Source organism: Saccostrea cucullata, unplaced genomic scaffold (genome assembly GCF_032062105.1).
Source record: "Saccostrea cucullata isolate Sc308-1 unplaced genomic scaffold, CSIRO_AGI_Scuc_v1 ctg512, whole genome shotgun sequence".
NCBI classification, from domain to species: Eukaryota; Metazoa; Mollusca; class Bivalvia; order Ostreida; family Ostreidae; genus Saccostrea; species Saccostrea cuccullata.
In genome coordinates this window covers 330,011-349,476 of record NW_026935905.1, presented here as the reverse complement: position 1 = coordinate 349,476, position 19,466 = coordinate 330,011, and the positions used below count along the sequence as shown (strand labels likewise).

Below are 19,466 nucleotides of genomic sequence, written 5' to 3'. Positions count from 1 at the left end.
ATGCAGAAAATTGATGACAAATCAGCTAGAAATCTCCTTCTGTCAAAAGGTTACATAAAGGGTCGCTAACTGCCTCCTGGACATCACTGGACAATTACACTTAATAAAATACACCCAGATCATGTGTACAATGGCAGTTCTCAATGCTTATGGTTGACCAAGTTATCATAACACCTAGATATTTCTTCAAGTGTTAAACATGCCAAAAAAGTTTGTGTCCTATTAACCATCATGCTATAAATAAGTATATATATATTTATATAGATATCATGTCATAAATTAATAGATATATCAGGTACCCAAATTCCTGAATATTTTCCTTATTTGTTAAGGTATATATATATTCATGAAAACTACAATGGATGGAGAACAAGCTATATGGTTTGCACTTGTATCATATTCTTTACCATGATTAAGAATATTAAGGTACACCTAATTAGCATGAACTTTCTGCTAATTACCTATTTAAAATTTACATTATTTCAACTTGATGAGGGGTTTCCTCCCAAAACAATACTAAACCATTAATTGTATGCCAAAAAGGATACTCAGGAAATTATACCCAATCTGTAATCTTCTAGCAGCAAAGGCTGTTGTGCATGAAACCATTAATTGCTATCCACAGCAAAAAGGATGCTTAGTTGGCATTAGGGGATACTTTTATCTATTCATAACTCCCTGGATGTGAATTATCTTTCTAAAAAGCTTTAATGTAGAAAAAATTATCAGCATATCCTGTGTGATGAAGATAAATCTTATACAAAGAAATGCTCTTAACCAAAGGCTACCTTAAAATAATGTCATCTTGCTATCTTAGATGTATGAAGGTCAGGCACATATCAAAGGACATCTGAATATAAAGAGAAAGTTTGCTGTTGGCACCCAGTTAAATGCATGTGACTTAAATACACGTAATAATTTATATAACTTTTTTTGATTATCTTTGTGTTGTTATGGATAACTTTAACTGATACAGTCACTGCTGAATCATACATAAATCCACAGCTTTTGTTCCTTTACGATGTAATGTATCTAGTGACGAATTTTTCTGTCCATGAATCTCTCTGATCTGACACAAAATAAAGACTGGGTGGGGCTCTAAACTTTACACTTCTAGTCCCTCAAATGACCGTAAATGTCACAACAAGCCCTTGTCAAGTGTCACCCCCTGCAGTTAAACTTTATTCCATTTGTTTACACATAAACAGCTGATGTCCACTGTGATACTGTGGTGGTCAAGTTAAATACCTACTGCTACAAGTATCCTTTTAAATCAGACTGTATTATGGAAAACTTTTATGGAACTTTTTCCATTTAAATAAATTTCTTAGATGCAACAAAAATTTATAGAGATGTATTAAATTATTAAACAGGTATAATTGTGTAATACCCATTTACCATGTTTACCAGAATAAGTTACCAAACCGAAATCTAATATCATCATTAATAATCAGTATTACTTGAATGCTCTAAATCGGTCAATATAAATTTGAGATTGAAACGCAATTTTCATTGACATCAGTAATTCACCTTATAATTATTAAACGATGTATATTTCTTAAATTATCCAAACACCTGATCACTCAAAAATCTGTATCATAATACACCTCTTAACTAGCTTAAGTAAAAGGCTAGTGGATAATTAGACATTCCTCATAAATCATATATTAAACGTAACAACTTGAATTGTTACATAGAGTAGCTAACTGCACTGTGATTGAATGCCCCAGCTAATATCAGCGGTTTAGTTGTTCACGTCTCCTTATAGACTACATGGAAATCCCTTCAGATTGCCTTTTTATGGTTATAAATGATGCAGTTTCGGATTTAAAACATACACTATTTGTTTTTTGGGGAAATTTATAGTACTTCATAAATCAATCTTTCACAATAATGAAATAAATCTCGAGAAATAAATACTTACAGTTACCTGTGTTTCTACATTTCATATAAATTACTGCTCTTCTGGTCTGTTTAATAATGTTCTCCTGGAAAAATAAGATAAAATACATATACATTGAGATTTAGATTTCTTGAACATCAATATCTTGAATACTGTGGATATATCTTTAAACATGATAAATGAGTTTGAAGTCCAACTTTGTTTTCAATAAGTATTTTTTAAATAATTATTTTTACCTCAGTGTCTCGAATCATTAATCTTGTTAATCAAATGTCTTTTTTCCCCATTATTTTTGAGTTTTAGATAAAAATTTTAAGAACATATTCCTTTAATAATTATATCAATGTAATATTTTTAATGCTTTTTTTAAAATTTCATGTTCAAGTATTCATATTATACAAGCTATGTACAAATTAGGAAAAATACTTTTAAGAATTATAAAAAAAAAAAAATACACAAGCAATCAATTAATTAAGTAAAATGAAATAAAATAAACTTAGAATAAATATATAAGTTAAAAGTTTTATCCCAATTCATTAAGTTAAAAATTAATTTTTTTTACCTTATTTCCAAAAAAATAAATATTCAAAATATATATTCCACTGAGGTATCACTAGTGACACTATGAGGTAAATCCATTAACCATCAGATAATATTAATTCTGATTAGGTTCTTACTGTTTATCTCAGTATACATTACCTGTCAAGCAAGCCTTGGGGTACTTCACGATTACAAACCACGTAGAAACTGACGATTTACCAAGGTACAGAATACACCACACCCCCAGGTGTCAAACGAGCAGGTAAATCCTGAAATCTACAAATAAAATCCTTTACCAATATATATTCTGTACGTTTTCCCCAGGTCTTAATCATTCTACACCAAGGTGTGAGAGAAATTTTGTGAATCTCTATCTATATTTAGAAAGGATTTAATTTTAAACTTGAAAAATTCAATTGAATTTAAATTTCATAAATATAAGGAATACAATGGATATATTAAAGTCCTGGCATTCCTTTCTATATTTATATCCAAAAATATATATATATATTTTAAATGATGAGTTCAGTTTGAATATAAGATGCCAATTAAGTTTGGGACAGACATATATTAAAGGTACATTAATCTTCCCTCTACCTGTATATAAAGTAATTTTCAAATGGGACCAGATACCTAACAAACTTTCTAACAGTGTGTTTAATGTGTGAACATATCATCAAATCAATCTCAGGCTATTCATGATAAAGTGGCAGTCTGTATGCTGTGAGAGGAGCTTTCAACTAAATAGAAATTCCTCTGAATAAAATATCCCATTCTGTACATGTATCTGGAAATTATACATCACATGACCATTCCACAATATAAATGTACTGCAAATGCATTATATTTAGCATGTACCTAAGTTTTCAATCAGCAGGAAATTGATTTTTCAACATCTTAGCATAAGCAGCCCCTTAGATTGCTGTCTCAATCCCTCACTTATAGGCTTGAATATGGTAGAAGTCTAGATATATATAATTACAGCAAACTCATTACTTTTTGAGGGGGTTCAATTTTTCGTTGTTTTCAAGGTATGGAGAGACCAACGAATTTATGACCACTACAAAATGTAAAATTTTGTATGCATTACTACTCAACATTCAATTCCCACACATGAAATCAAATCCCAACAAACCTCTATTTTTCCCACAAACATAAAAAATTAGATGCCACAAAAATATGTGAGTTACAGTAGAACTCGTTTAGTAGAAACACAGATATTGCGAATTCATGGATATAGCGAAGTTATCATGGATCCCCAACTACACAAATTTAATGAATTCCTTATACGGATATAATGAATAACGGATACAGCGAAGTAATTTTCCAGGTCCCAGTGACTTCGTTATAATCGAGCTTTACTGTATATTAATGTACATATATACATGACATTTGTTCTAGGGATAGCCTCTTACTGCTGAAGCCAATGAATAGAAGACACATCTACAAATTATATATATTATATATTTATACATTTATAGTAATCACTTCTTTTTCTGCTGGAGGGTCAGAGCTAATTATAATAAATACTCTTATTTGTTGATCGAGAGAGAATTTGTTGCAGTTGCTTAAATATTTGTTCCCATAGAAAATACTGTCAACTGAAATAAAACTTAGATCTGGAAAAACATAAATACTTCTCAAATTTTATTTATAATTGAAGCATTAATATAGGTTGCAATTATGTGTCTTCCAAAAAATATATATAAAACTTTTTTTTCTGTGTATAAATTTGTAAATTCACTTCAATTTATCCTTATCAAGCTTAACAGGATATATCCATCAATAAATTTACAATTAATGATACCTTCTATTTGCACTTGATCCTCATCATAAAGAAAATATGTGATGTTTGATTCAAAACACATCATATTAAAAATTTTATATTTTTTCTTTATATACAGTATTTGTTGGATACACTTTCAATAAGACTTTGATGCTGCAGACTACTGAATAAAAAGATGTGTTACCGCTAAGTCAGTGAACTTGTAGGGGTTATATTAAATAAAAATATTTCTTTTCTAAAAATTGAAAAATATTATGTTTTAACCAGGGGGCATCATAAAAAACGATACAAAAATTTATATAAGAATTAATGAGTCAGGGTATACAGGCAAGGACTCTCTGAGCATTAACATAATCTTGTCACATTCATTATTCATTTTCATTACTTCTCGCTAGCGATACACATTATCATTATTAATTGTCAAGCCATAGGGGGAGTAGTGTTATGTATAATTCTCCATGCTAGGTTACAATTAATTTAAACTTCAAATATGAAGGAAGAATTATTCTAATGTTTTTGTATAAAACACAATTGTTAAAGAAAAGGGTCAACAATAAAAGTCAGATATACTAAGTACGAGGGTTGTTCGAAAAGTTCGTGGACAACTGTCATATCTTTTTTATTGGACGTCATATGTTATCCAAATTTGGTAGAAATATTTTAACAATAAATCCAAATAATTTGTATTATTTTTTTTTCAAAATATTACGATTTATTTAAAACTTATCTAGATTTTAAAAATGCAAAAATCGGATAGCGGAGCAGGTCAAAATTTAGTAAGTTACAAACAAAACACTTAATAATGTCTGAAGTCATATTCTCTGTAAAATGGAGCAAAAACGAAAAACAACCTAGAAATTCAAATTAAGAATTGTTACATCGATTCGTGTAAAAAATTATGGCTTTATGTTTTCCTTTGTTGAAAAGCAATTGACTTGGGAAGATAAGTAGTCCTTATTGAAAACGACAAAAATGATGACGTTTTAGAATGTCACAGATCAGCAGATAACGATGCAATTTTGTGTTTTTCTTCAGAAAAATCCTCAATAAACACTAATAAAGTTGGAGGAATCGAGAAATATGTCACAAGTGAGCTGTGCATGTGTGTACAAATACTACAGGCAGTATTTCAGTGACAGAGACTCAGTATCGAATGAGAAAAATCTGTGAAGAAACGGTTTAACTTTAAAAATCTGAACAAAAACTTTGAAAAGTTGGAACGTCAAGAAAAGACATAGGCACTTCAGAGTTGCTTACCCTGTGAAAGCAGAGTTAAGTAATAAAAGCAATCAAAACCTTAACAAAGGAAATTATACGACACGAGCAATTCATAAAAAATAAATTTCAAATATTAGAAATAGGATTTAATAAATGGACATTGGATTATACTCTGTGATATGTATAGGGATAGTATTTTTTAGAAATTCTTGATGCAATGTTTTGACGTTACATTGCCGTTAAGTGTGCTCCGCAGGTACAAAACATGTTGATTTTAAACTGAAGTAAATTGATTTCTGTTAAATCGAATGGAATGAAACTTCACACATCAACAAAACAAATATTTTAACATATTAGATTGTACTTATTTTAAATTTCTAGTGAGTAATATAAATTAGACTGACATTGTCTACGAACTTTTCGAACAACCCTCATATGTTAAAAAAAATGAAGGAAAAAAATGAAAAAAACAATTATTTACCTTTATGAAAATGAAAGTTCAGAATGTTAAAAAATGTCAAGTTTATAATAAATAAAACCATGCTTATTACCTGATGCTGCGAAGCAGAGTTTGCTCCAAGTCAGCAAATCTGTTTACAAAGATGATGTTGATGATGCCAAATCTACGCATCAATGCCTGAAAGATCAATCTATTTGAATTAATCCTAATCAACTTTCCATTATTCGTCAATAAATAGATATGTCAATTAATTAGAAACTCTTGGCACTCTTCCCCACAAGAGCCATGAATTTTATTCACTTATCAATACTCTGTTTATTTTCTAAATATAAAGAAAAAAAAAACTCCATTAGGTTAAGTGTCAATTAAACTCTAATGAGAATCATCTATGAAAATAAAACACACACTATTGGTGAAAAAATCCTCATTAGGAGAGAGAAATCATTAGGGACTTCCCAATTATAATGAGAAATAGATAAGCACCGAGGTGTCAAATAAATACATCAAGTCAATTCCCACTATAAAACAATTCCCAGTGTGTGGACAGGTGAATGGTCTAATACTGTGGTCAGTTATGGTCAGTGTTGACCGATATGTCCGAGTCTATGGTCCCTGGTTAACCCCATCAGGTGTCGCAGATGATAGATTCCGTCTGAAGGATAAACAGATTTATAGTGACCTTGCAGAGGACTTCTGTTGAATAAAGCAAGTGGTCAAATTAAGAACACAGTGTTCACATGCATGTATAACCAACATGTTAATTTTTAATAAAACAAATTACCTACAAAACCATCAAGTTAGCATTTACCAATTACCTACCAGGGTTTTCAATAAGATTCCTGGGTCGGGGAATTTCCCCACCAGTATAACATGTATAATGACATAACGCTCTGGTTTTCCCCCCCTCAATTCCCAGCTAGCTGTTAGGGAAGGAACCCCAAACACGCTTTACTTTTTTGACGTCCTTGCTTTTTTCAACTCTTAGGGACAACCCTGACCAACACATCCTTCTAACATATCTTGAATGAATCCTCATTATAAAGCTGATTTGAAATATCAGCTTGATCAATCTTTTTTTTCAGAGCTGGAATCCAACTGCTACTCCTGGGCTAATATTTTTCTCTGAAGATTTTGGGAACAAAGATTTTACCATGCATGTTATTCTCTCTCCATTCAAGTACTTCTTTGTGTGCAATTGTTCATAGAAATCACTCATCATTATTATGATATATAGACATGTTGGTTTATTATGAATGTGACTTTGGTGCAGGTGCTTGCATATGTGCATGTGCAGTACATATAAAATTCATCAAAAGGTTAATACTCTCACCTACAATTCTATGCCAAAGGCTCAGGTGAGCAAAATTTAAAAAAAAATATGAAGATATATGCAAGTATAACCCATAAATTTGAAAAAATTATCTCAGTGCCATAGTTGCTTAACTATCAGAGTTAAAGGCCAAGTAATTCCTTTTGCACAAAAAATATCTGCACAGCATATCTAAGGTAATTTTCCAAAGCATGTACATGACTTCTGTATTATAATAATATTGTTCCTTTAAGCAAATGTCCCAAATATTTTATCATTACTGATAATGTGTCCCGTGATCACCCCAACAGCAATCCAAAGGGGAAGAACTCTAATCAGTTTCAATCCTACATCTTGCTATCTTGAATGATCAATGCTACCCATGATTTTTTTTAAAATGTAAGTTCTTTCAAAAGGATGAACCATGATTAATACCAAACCAAGATGGATCTCAAACCTTGAAGGAATACTGAAAAATTTTACATATATGCAAGAATTCATATAATTTTAAAGACTACAAATCAATATTCATGAGGTTCACAAATAGTTACAGTGTACTAATTTGTGTTCTGGACATCAATAATACAAAAGATTGAAGACATTTTATAATAAATATTTATTTATTATGGAAAGAAATAAGACTTTCAGGTCTCCCTTTGTACACTTAAAAGTCAAAAACCAACTGTTGAAATAAAAATTGAACAAAGGAAAACAAACAACTTTTTAGTTGAAAACAACATCATCACCATATAGGACACAAATTATTCTTTCATTTGCTTATTGTACCTTCCCTCCATCGACCATCATTCATATATCTTGAGAAACAAATTGACAAAATGCACTTTTCATTGAAAAATGTAGATGCATATTAAATAACAGGTCAGTGCATGACAGCAATAGTAAAATTTAGAAAATAAGTTTTAAAATTGTAACTGGAGTGTATCTCTTTCTTTCTGCCATAATTCTGTAGCAGGAAATTAGTATTCCTCAGATTTACTTGATGTATGTAACTTACTGACTTAGAGAACAATTTGCTGTGAGAACAACATTACTTTCCTCTTTTTATCTTAACAGTGATGTACATCTAATTCAGAAGACAAATACAAAATTAAGTAAATGTAGTAAAATCAGGCAAGTGATATTGCTGCACATTTGAAGTTAATGCTTATTCTTCAAATCTTGTGAAAATTTTCAAAACATGGATACAAGTATCTGTTTGAATATTTACTCGTCAAGCTTTTCTTTAAGTTATAAAAACTTTACTCTAAAAAATTGTTTTCATACATGTATATGACTATATGTTGCTACATGAATGTTGTTTCTTCATCATATTCATTATCTCCATTCCACTGTTATTTCTTTTTTTGTCAAAAGTCATTTAAGAACTGTCTGATTGCTACTGAATCTTGTGATTTATAATACAGTATTCAAATACAGCTGTAATGCTGCTCACCAAACTGTTGACTGCAAGCAGCTCTAATTTTTTTTTTTCATTCAAAAAGACCAAAACACTGTAGAAAACAGTTCAGAATTTCATTTTTAAGGTGTAGCTTACAAATGTAACCCATTCCCTGTTGCATTTTAGTCCTCACTGTGATTGCACAAGTTCAGACTAATTCCAGAGAGTGCTTACTGAACATCTCACGTCCCTTCATCAGGTTTTAGACCTCTGATTGACAAGTCATACACGACTTCTTCCACCTTCTTTAAGTCGTATTTCAGTCCATCAAACCTCTTGCGCAGGGCATCATTTTTAAGATTCAGAAGTCGGAATCCAGCATCCAGTTCGGCTACAAAATTAGCAATTCTCATTGGTCGATTAAAGTCCCCAGCAGTTACTGAGTTTACTGCCAACCTGGACTGAAAAAGTAATGAAGACTGATAAAGAATAGAACACTTTAAATGGTGGAGTATCAAAGCAATGAAATACCCCGGTATTACATTCATGGAAAAACTAAAAATATGTCCATAGGACATGAATGCCCCGCCGAGGATATATTAGTAAAGCAACATGAAAATTTGTATGTGAATAAAATTTGATCAGTTTGGTTCAGGTAGGGCTTATAGTTAGTAGGGAATAAAAATGTACCCGGTCGTTTCACATGCGAAAACATCTCCGACTGACGTGATGTTAAAATGACGTATTGATGCTGCTCCAGGTTGATAGACATATGCATGTTTATAATTTCACCAGAACTTATCTAATTATCCTATAAATTTGAAATTTTGCATATTTGTTTTATTCTTGCTTTTTAAAATGTTGACGAATTTTCCTGAATTTATCTCTGCTCTTTATAGAGTTAAAGTAAATGTCTCAATAATTTCCGAACAGCCCTCGTATATGCCCTGGCCATATTCATGGCGGGGCATAAAACAAGAGGCCCATGGGCCACATCGCTCACCTGAGAAGCTTTGATCATTCTGTTCTTTCCCAGATTTCCCCCTTGTTATACATAATGCATCCCCACCACACCCCACTGATCATAATTTAGACATTTTGAAATCTACACTACGCCATGATCCTTCCATGGGCACATATGTTTCAGCTTTTTTGGCCCAGTGGTTCCTGAGAAGAAGATTTTCAAAGATTTTTCCTATATATTTCTATGTAAAACTTTGATTCCCAATAATGGCCCCGCCCTTCCCCCGGGGGTCATGATTCCTACAATTTAGATTTTACACTACCCCAGAATGCTTCCACATAAGCTTCACTTTTTCTGGCCCAGTGGTTCTTGAGAAGAAGATTTTGAAAGATTTTTCCTATATATTTCTATATAAAACTTTGATTCCCCATTGTGGCCCCGCACTTCCCCCAGGGGTCATTATTTTAACAATTTAGAATCTACATTATACCAGGATGCTTCCACATAAGTTTCAGCTTTTCTGGCCCAGTGGTTCTTGAGAAGAAGATTTTCAAAGATTTTTCCTATATATTTCTATGTAAAATTTTGATACCCCATTGTGGCCCAGCCCTTCCCCCGGGGGTCATGATTTGAACAATTTAGAATCTACACTATACCAGGATGCTTCCACATAAGTTTCAGCTTTTCTGGCCCAGTGGTTCTTGAGAAGAAGATTTTCAAAGATTTTTCCTATGTATTTCTATGTAAAACTTTGATTCCCCATTGTGGCCCCGCCCTTCCCCCGGGGGTCATGATTTGAACAATTTAGAATCTACACTACCCCAGGATGCTTCCACATAAGTTTCAGCTTTACTGGCCCAGTGGTTCTTGAGAAGAAGATTTTCAAAGATTTTTCCTATATATTTCTATATAAAACTTTGATTCCCCATTGTGGCCCCGCCCTTCCCCCGCGGGTCATGATGTGAACAATTTAGAATCTACATTATACCAGGATGCTTCCACATAAGTTTCAGCTTTTCTGGCCCAGTGGTTCTTGAGAAGAAGATTTTCAAAGATTTTTCCTATATATTTCTATGTAAAACTTTGATTCCCCATTGTGGCCCCGCCCTTCCCCCGGGGGTCATGATTTGAACAATTTAGAATCTACACTACCCCAGGATGCTTCCACATAAGTTTCAGCTTTACTGGCCCAGTGGTTCTTGAGAAGAAGATTTTTTAATGACCCAACCCTATTTTTGTCTTCTCTTGATTATCTCCCCTTGCGAGGGGATATGTCCCTTCATTTTAACAATTTTAATTCCCCTTCACCCAAGGATGCTTTGTACCAAGTTTGGTCAAAATTGGCCCAGTGGTTCTTGAGAAGAAGTGGAAAATGTGAAAAGTTTACAGACAGACGGACAGACAGACGGACGGACGGACAGCTAGACAGACGGACGGACGACGGACAAAATGTGATCAGAAAAGCTCACTTGAGCCTTCGGCTCAGGTGAGCTAAAAACTACACGAAAAATTGACAATAAAAGACTATCAAATGCTCAAGAATTCTAGCTTTGTACAAAAAACATGTAAGAAGAAAAACTTAGACATATACACAGAAAATAAATCATACTAACCAATTCACTAGCCATCTGGAGTAAACCAATCAAATAGTCATCTAAATCCATATGAAAGCCTTCTTCTTGTTTCAGTTTCACTACAGTGACAAACAATTTTCATTTCAGGTTTGGTCATAATAAAAATATTCCTAGATTCTCATCCCCGCCCACCCCGATTTTATGCCCCCGCCTCGATTTTTTTTTATTTCTGTTTTTCTTCGTCTTAATTCTGATCAGGATCGGTATTCATATACCATTCTACTTTCGTTTTAAATCCCGCGAAAGTCGACATGATTTTGAAAAGATGGTAATATTGCTGTAATACATGTGTTTATACTTTAAACAAGGGTCATTGGTTGAAAACGATTGGTGATGATGTGTAGTAAGAGATAATTGAACCTTGACTATGACTTTTATTCAGGTATTGTAGATAAAATTACACCGATTGACCAGGTCAATAAAAAATCTGCAAAATTGAAAAAATAAAAAATATAAAATAAAAGCCGCCCGCCCGCCTCGATTTTTAAAAAAATTTGGATGAGAATCTAGCAATTTATTTATTATGGCCTTAACCAGGAATTTTTAATTATTGGTAGTTACCACAGACTTAGATCTAAATCAACAAGAAGTCTGTGAACCAATGCTCATTTGTACACGTACCACTATTTTGATGTGAATAGACCCTGAGAAAACTATAATTTATATGGACAGACATACAGACACACAAAGGTAAAACAGTATACCCCCTCTCCTTTGTACCTGGTGTTTAATAATCAATCATCCGTGAGAACTGAGAAGCTTTATAACTGAATCAAAACTCAATTTTGCACAGAACTTTGATGAAAAAATTTTGAATTCATTTTTTACTTTTGAAAATTTGGCTTTTACACCATTTCAGAACATAAGTTTAAATTTCTTTCACAATCTGAGTGCTAAGTGTCCTCTCTGTTAATATGTACAAGCTGATCGTGTTTACTTACCTCCCATCATCCCTGCGGTCTCCTCCCTTGTGACGAGTTTTTCTGTTCTGAGGTAGGTAACTAGGGCTGACAGGAAGGAAAGCTTCTGAAGAGCGAATTTCCAGTGGTCATGAAACCTTGGGGAGCAAAAACACAAAATATAACACTGTATATACTAATATGATAAATACCAAAAAATGGTCATCTAATTTTCTTATCAGAATTACACAATTTTCCTTGTCACATTTTAACTAATTTTAAATAAATACATGTATGATTATGTCAAAATTAGGTATTTAATACATCTGTAAACAATTTATTTGTCTGTAATATCTTGGATATTTTTTAAATTTTTTTAAAGGGTGTAAAAGATGTAAACTAGGTATAACATTATAAATTAATTATTGTAATATCTTTCATATCATATGTGAATGAAGTCTCATTGAAAGCACTTCCTGCATACTGTCTAATCTATTCATGTATCTTACATAATATAATATTTTGAAATCAAGTTGCAATTTATTTTCTATTAGATGTACATGTAGCAAATAAAAATTATATGTAAATTATTACCTATAATACTGATTTTCTGCAACCTTCGAACTTAATTCCTGGAACTGCTTTCTAGCTGTTTCAAAATATGGGTCAGTGCTTTTGCATATATTAGCAACTGAAAAAAATGTTTATTGATAATGAAAAAACTTAATTAAAGTGCACATGTATAATTAAGTCCATGTATCTACCCATGAGAATAGATACATGAATCTACCCATGAGAATAGATACATGAATCATAAAAATGTAAATACCATTTTTACTTCCATCTCTTTGATGTACTTGCTGCAGAATTGCGTGGATTTCCCTAGCTGTTTGTTCTAAATCACGGACAGAGGATCGGATTTCCTAAGAAGAAAATAAAGCATATCATAATCATGACAAATTAATCTTAAATATCTATATATCCATAGAATTCCATGTTTAAAGGCACCTGTGTTTACATAAGCCGACAACTTGAACAGAAATGACCAAAAATATAAAAATTATTTGTATAAAGTTCGCAATTTCTGAATGTCCATGTATCATAAAAAGCAGTAGTTGGGTTTGCTCCTTCTATAAATAGTAAAAATGACCACTTTCATTCATTAACAATTGAAATAATGTCATGGGTGTTAAACAAGAAAATTCCTAGGACAGGAACTAGAATGGGACACAAATTAGTGATGTATTAATTAATTTAAAATCTCTTATGATTTAGAAATATGGAAACCTTTACTTCAAGTAAGTTGGTAGCATTCAAATTCATCTTAATTTTTTGAGGATATCTCATTGAGGTGTTGAAAATCATCTGTCGACATTGCCAACCTTATTCTGTTTAAGTATCAGAGAGTATGAAGTTTTATAAAAAGCTAGTTTTAGCACCTGTGGAAGAAATGTTGATAGAAAGTTCTATCTTTTAAATGATATTGTCCTACGGACCTGGTTTAATGATAGAATTCTGTTATTTACTCGGTGTATTGGCAATATAGCAAAATGAGAACTCAAACTCAGTGCATTTACTAGGAAAAATCCAAAAAGTTCCCAATGTAATCTTGGAGTTTAAATTTGAGAAGAGAAGAAACAATCAGAAAATAAATTAAATAGTCATATTTACATGGATTATTAATATTTTTTTAAGGCTAAAAGTCATATGCAAAAAGGTTTTTTTTTTTTAAATTTTGTTGTTATTTTTCAGCGCAATATCTTTTGTTAGATAGAATGTTCTATCGTTAAAATGATATTGTCCTACGGACCCGGTTTAACGATAGAATTCGTTCCGTGTATTCGTAATGTAGCAGAAAGAAACACGGGCGATAACTCGCATAGTGCATTTACTAGGAACAATCTAGAGAGTTCCGAATGTAAACATGGAGGTAATTTGAATCGAGAGAAAAACGTTGAGAAAATGAATTGGATTTTCGTATTTATATGGATTATTTTTTCGGGGATAAAAGGCATAAACAATCTCAAAAAGGTTTGTTATGATTAATTTGCAAGTTATTTTCAGTGCAAATCCGTTTGTATCCTTCAAAATCGTTTCGGTGCGATTCTGCAATTTTTTGCTACATTACGAGTATATGGGTGGTATTCTAACTGTGGTGAGGGCTTGTACCGAGACACAGTTAGATTATTCTAACTATATCTTTTGTATGCTTCAAAATTGTTTTGATTGGATCTACTCCCATTTGCTACATTCTTGGGGTCCCCCCCCCCCGGAGATGGCGGCTAAGGAAATAACTTTTGAAAAGTGTGGATTCAACTATTCTAAGTGAAATGGATCCTAACACCTGGAAATCTCCCAATCTGCCATATAAATTTCTGTCTAAAGTATTCAATCGCACTATGTACGTGACAGTAGGTATTTATATACCTCTCTTAAATCTTGTTCTTTGTTGAAATATGACTGAAAATCGGCAAAAACATTGGCTATCCTCTCTGCAGACTCGTGGTCATCCATCTTTTAAGTAGTGCAGGTAATAGTTAAATCGTTCATTAAATGATTCCTGTGCACGTTACAAAAGTGAACATTTGCTTTAACAAGAATGTTTTTACAAGTGAAAAATTTATATTTTAAATAAATATATAGGCCTATATGAAGAGCCCAATATATGAATACAATTTTCATGAAAATGCGTAAAGATTTTATTTCTTTCAAACGAAGCATATAGAGTCTGACTTAACCAGAACCTTGCATTGTTTACCTTGGATTCTTCGCACTTGACACGATGATAAAGCTTTATTTTTGATTCCCTGCATGCTTTGGATATTTTACAGAGGGGAAAATAAAGGAAAAACTATGTCTTATACAAAGAAAACAACTGGTCCTCAGAAACAAGACAAGGTAGTTCAGTTTCTAAAGTATTGTCTTTTTTTTAATGCAATTCGAATTTCCTTTACTACTTTAAGATGTTCTTCATCTTCGAGAGCCCTGAATCAGTAGGATGATATTTTACATTCAAGAAGTTTCAAACAAATCCTGACTTCTAAAATCTTCAAGTTTGAAATACTAGAATTTTCTTGCAATTGAGCAGTTTCTTGATTTAGCTATATAGCTTGATTCAGCTATTTCAACACACATTTTTATCAAAATAATGTATTTTCTTCGATTAAAGGGGCATACACAGAATTCAGGACAATTATACTGACTTCATTATATGTAGGCCTAATACAATTTTCACATTTAATTTCAGGAAGGTACCTCATCAACTACCTTAGCAGCTGTAGCATTTTTTTTTTTTTTTTGAAACCAAAATCTTTTTTGTTCGAATCACTAAATTTAGGAGCACCATTAAATAGGGCCAAAAGGTAATGGTGTTTTCAGCAGCTAAAGCCAAACAGAGACAGAAGAAGGAGATCAAATCACAGACAGATACAGGCCTGAGGAGAACAAGACCAAAGGGTAACATATACATGTACATGTAATATTAAATTGTATTAAACCAGGGACCTATATACTAACGGGATAGGCAACTACCGCAAATCTCGCGATATCTCGTAAGTCGCGGGATTTCGTAAGTCAACTTTGATTAACTATATTTCTACCGCTATCGCATACTTGAGATTAAATCCTTTAATTATCTGTCAAAAAAATCAATCAAGATTTGTTTTAATCACGTATTATACTCCTTACCTTAGTAGTAATTTTGTTTTATGCAAAATCAGCACATGCCCCGATCAGCCATATTTCCGAAAATCGCCATTTCTGTCTTTGTTTTCTTTATATTTAAATTATATTATTATTATCATTTAAAATTTATTAATAAATCAATTCCAATACATAAAAGGAATAAATGATAATAATCAGAAAACACCCTGTTTACTGGGAATAAATGTTAATTGAAAAATTCGTAGTGTCTTGCGTGATGTTTTGGGTATAAAAACATGGCGATGAAGGAGTTGCCTATCCCTTTAGTATATAGGTCCCTGATTAAACATAGGCTTTTCAGTGCTACAACTTAAAAACATTTGCCAATATTATAGATTCTTACAAATTACCCTTCCTTTTATAAATCTCTTGTAAATATGCTGTATATATATCTCCCTTTATTCGACAATTTATTGCTTTTCATTATTTATAGCTAACTTAGGTGTGATAAATTTCTTCGTCAATTTATCATACATAGAAATAATAAACATGCATGTCTATTAGATAATGCTGTCAATAGATAAAATATATAATTACATGTATGATCAGCTTTGATGAGTTGTGTACAAGATGCATTATTTTTAATCAATTAGGATCTGCAAAAAAAGAAGATGAAGAATACGTATTGGATGCAAAGCCAGTCACTCTCACACTTGGTAAGAAAATTAAAAAGTAGCCTGATGCCCTAATTTTCTGTTCTTGTGCATGCTTTAAAAACAAACAAAAACATCCTCTCTCTATCTAAAAAAACAAAACAAAATAATTAAAAATATCTTTTATTGTTTCAGCTCAAAAAATGGGGTTGGTTGAAGCTCCTGATCAACCTCTTTCTGAAAAAGAATGGCAAAGTATGAAACTCAAGTCCAATGAAAGAGATGATTCAAAATTACCCTGTGTCATTTGTAAAGAAGATTTTGGAACCCAAGAGCAGGTGCTTGTTTAGAATTTTGTAGAAATCATAGAGAAAAAAAATTCTCAAAGAATTTATAACTATGTACATGTATGTCAATCTCTTCAAGGTGCACATTTTGATGCTAATTTTTTTGTTTTTTAGGTGCTGCTGTCTTGTTCACATGTTTTCCATAGGGTAAGTATCAATCTAAAAAGTACTGGTATGTTCTGTACTTTATCGATATATACATTATTATTATGGTTTTAAATCAATATATATGTGTATATATATATATATATATATATATATATATATATATATATATATATATATATATATATATATATATATATATATATATAGGATTTTGTATTTTCATCAAAGGCATGCCTACAAGCTTTTGAAAGGTTCACTGGCAAAAAAACATGTCCAATGTGTCGTAACGAACAATACCAGACGAGAGTCATCCATGAAGGAGCAAAACAACACAGAATAAAATGTGCAACAAGGTCAGTTAAAATATTTCTTAATTTGATATGTCCTTCAGATTTTCTGAAATTATCAATATATTCACTGATTATTCTTACTTCGTTTAATTATAATAATACATATACATTTATAGAATCCAAGCTGCCTGGAGAGGCTATGTTGTCAGGTGCTGGTATCTGAAGTTAAGGGAGTCAGTTCCACCCACAGATCCAAAGCTCAGAAAAAAATTTTATGCCAGCAAGGTGAGAGAAATTGTGTTTCATTATTAATAAGCCTTATCAATTAAGAATTTATAAAATTAACATAAAATTACAAGTCATCTGTATACTCAATGTAACTTTGAAAATCTTTCCGGAATATTGATAGGATGACAAGACGTGCTTGTATAAAAAATAGTTTTGCAGAAGTTTTTCTCTCAATTTTAGGGCTTACACTTTTGTATCAATTTTAAACTGTATTGCGAATTCTTTTTCAATGTAATTATGGCATTTTCAATATTTACTTAATTTACATACAGAATACATGTGTGCATCTTGCTGATTTCATTTATTCTTAAAATGCTCTCACAAAAAGGACTGTTTGGCTTAATAACAAACTTTCATCTTTTTATATTATTGACAAAATTCCTTAATCTAAGTATTGCCATATATCGGTATTACAAAATCGTATTGCGATACGAGTATTGTATTGCAATATAAAATAAATATTTTTGATAAAATGAAAAATTAATTTTGTTTGATTATACTTTAAAAAAATATTTGATAAAGGTTTTTTGACTCAAATTACTTTTGTTTTGTTTTATTTTTCTTCAGTATAACAGATAGAATGCTACGATCATGTGACTTCAACATTGATGTCTTTTTGACTGAAATTGACGAGAACCTGGCAGCAAGTCGTGCTGTGTTTCGCAATTTTGATGCCACTTTCAACATAATGTCTGAAGAACAATGGGAAGAAGTCCAACTAAAGGTGAGTTTTATTTCGCTATAACTAATTTCTACAGAAAAACTTAATTCCTCCTCATAATGTAATATTATTGCATCAAAGTGAAAATTAGGGTATAATTCTGCAAATATTGTTAACTCCATTTCTTAGTATCCTTGCTTCAAGGTGAAAGTGTGTAAAAAGGGGCATAACTATGAAGTGATTGATTACTCCAATTTTTTGTCTTTTAAGGCTGTGATGAGACAGGAAATTGAGTGCCCTATCTGTTTAGGAGCACTGGTTCTACCCGGTTACATGGGAGATGGACCAACTTTCACTACACAAGAACTCCATAATGCCATGTCAAACATGTCCAAACTTGCCGATAAAACTGATACGAAGAAGTCTGTGGGACTAGACAAAGACCCAATAATTAGCAAACTGACTTCACAGACCACTGAACATAACTGTAAACCTAAAGCAGGCTTAAGGAAGACAGTTCTATTGTCTTGTTCACATGTGTTTCATGAGACATGTTTGAGGACATTTGAGGAGCTTGCCTGTGAGGACAGACCCATATGTCCCGTGTGTCGGTCCCTGTATCAAAAACGGGTCATCACTCTGTAGTTCTTTATAGCACTTGCAACCTTCACTAAATCCGTCCTGTTCAAGAAACTTCTTCAACAGTTTAAAGATGATTTATACATGATTGGAGCTCTACAAAAGTTCATAAAATTTTGCCAAAATGCTTACACGTGTATATACTTTGTTATATTTATTTATTGTCAATAAAAGGCTAGTTATAATTTAACACCAAATTACTAACTGTTTGATTGGTTCAGTTTTATTCCCTCACTTGATTTCACAATTCTGATTTCACAAACATCTATGGACACTTTATCAAACATACTTTGACAAAAGATATGCCAAGACACACACAAAACTCTTTGTACACTATTGTCAATATGGATTTTATTATTCTTAATAAAAAATAAAGACAAAATATGTAACAATATCCTAGTATAAAAACAAACATAGGTAATCAGAGATTACAGAGCTCACCTCAACGTGTGTTGTCTTTAAGTAAGGCAAATTAAGTCACACAATTAACCAACAAAAAGTGTACATCCAAAAATGCAAAATTTATGCAAATTTGATACTTTGGAATAGACCTATATAAAAACTAAAAATTAGTTCTTGATCATGAAAATGTAATTAAAATCCAGCATCTGAAGCAAGATTGAGAGTTTTCATCCCTTGATGCATCATTTGTGCAACTGGTTTATATAAGCCTTATAGTTTCTTGGTGATAGACTTGCACCCATAACTTTTACGAGGTCTATTATC

At 32.0% G+C, this 19,466-nt stretch overlaps 1 protein-coding gene, 1 long non-coding RNA gene and 1 pseudogene across 2 annotated transcripts; 1 reads left to right on the top strand and 2 right to left on the bottom strand.

The window, feature by feature from the left end:
- Positions 1 to 1,932: 1,932 nt before the first annotated feature.
- Positions 1,933 to 6,596, bottom strand: LOC134244160 (uncharacterized). Its single transcript, XR_009987171.1, has 4 exons — positions 6,313 to 6,596; positions 5,999 to 6,084; positions 2,603 to 2,719; positions 1,933 to 1,988 (listed from the first exon to the last, which is right to left on the bottom strand). It is a non-coding gene; the product is annotated as an uncharacterized LOC134244160 (long non-coding RNA).
- Positions 6,597 to 7,860: 1,264 nt separating this feature from the next.
- Positions 7,861 to 14,660, bottom strand: LOC134244200 (translin-like). Its single transcript, XM_062726471.1, has 6 exons — positions 14,540 to 14,660; positions 12,942 to 13,035; positions 12,707 to 12,803; positions 12,155 to 12,270; positions 11,193 to 11,272; positions 7,861 to 9,076 (listed from the first exon to the last, which is right to left on the bottom strand). The coding sequence occupies exons 1-6, from the start codon at positions 14,624 to 14,626 to the stop codon at positions 8,858 to 8,860; spliced, it is 693 nt and encodes a 230-aa protein (XP_062582455.1). The 5' UTR covers positions 14,627 to 14,660; the 3' UTR covers positions 7,861 to 8,857.
- Positions 14,661 to 14,863: 203 nt separating this feature from the next.
- On the top strand, positions 14,864 to 18,840 carry LOC134244159 (RING finger protein 32-like; annotated as a pseudogene).
- The last annotated feature ends 626 nt before the right edge of the window (positions 18,841 to 19,466 follow it).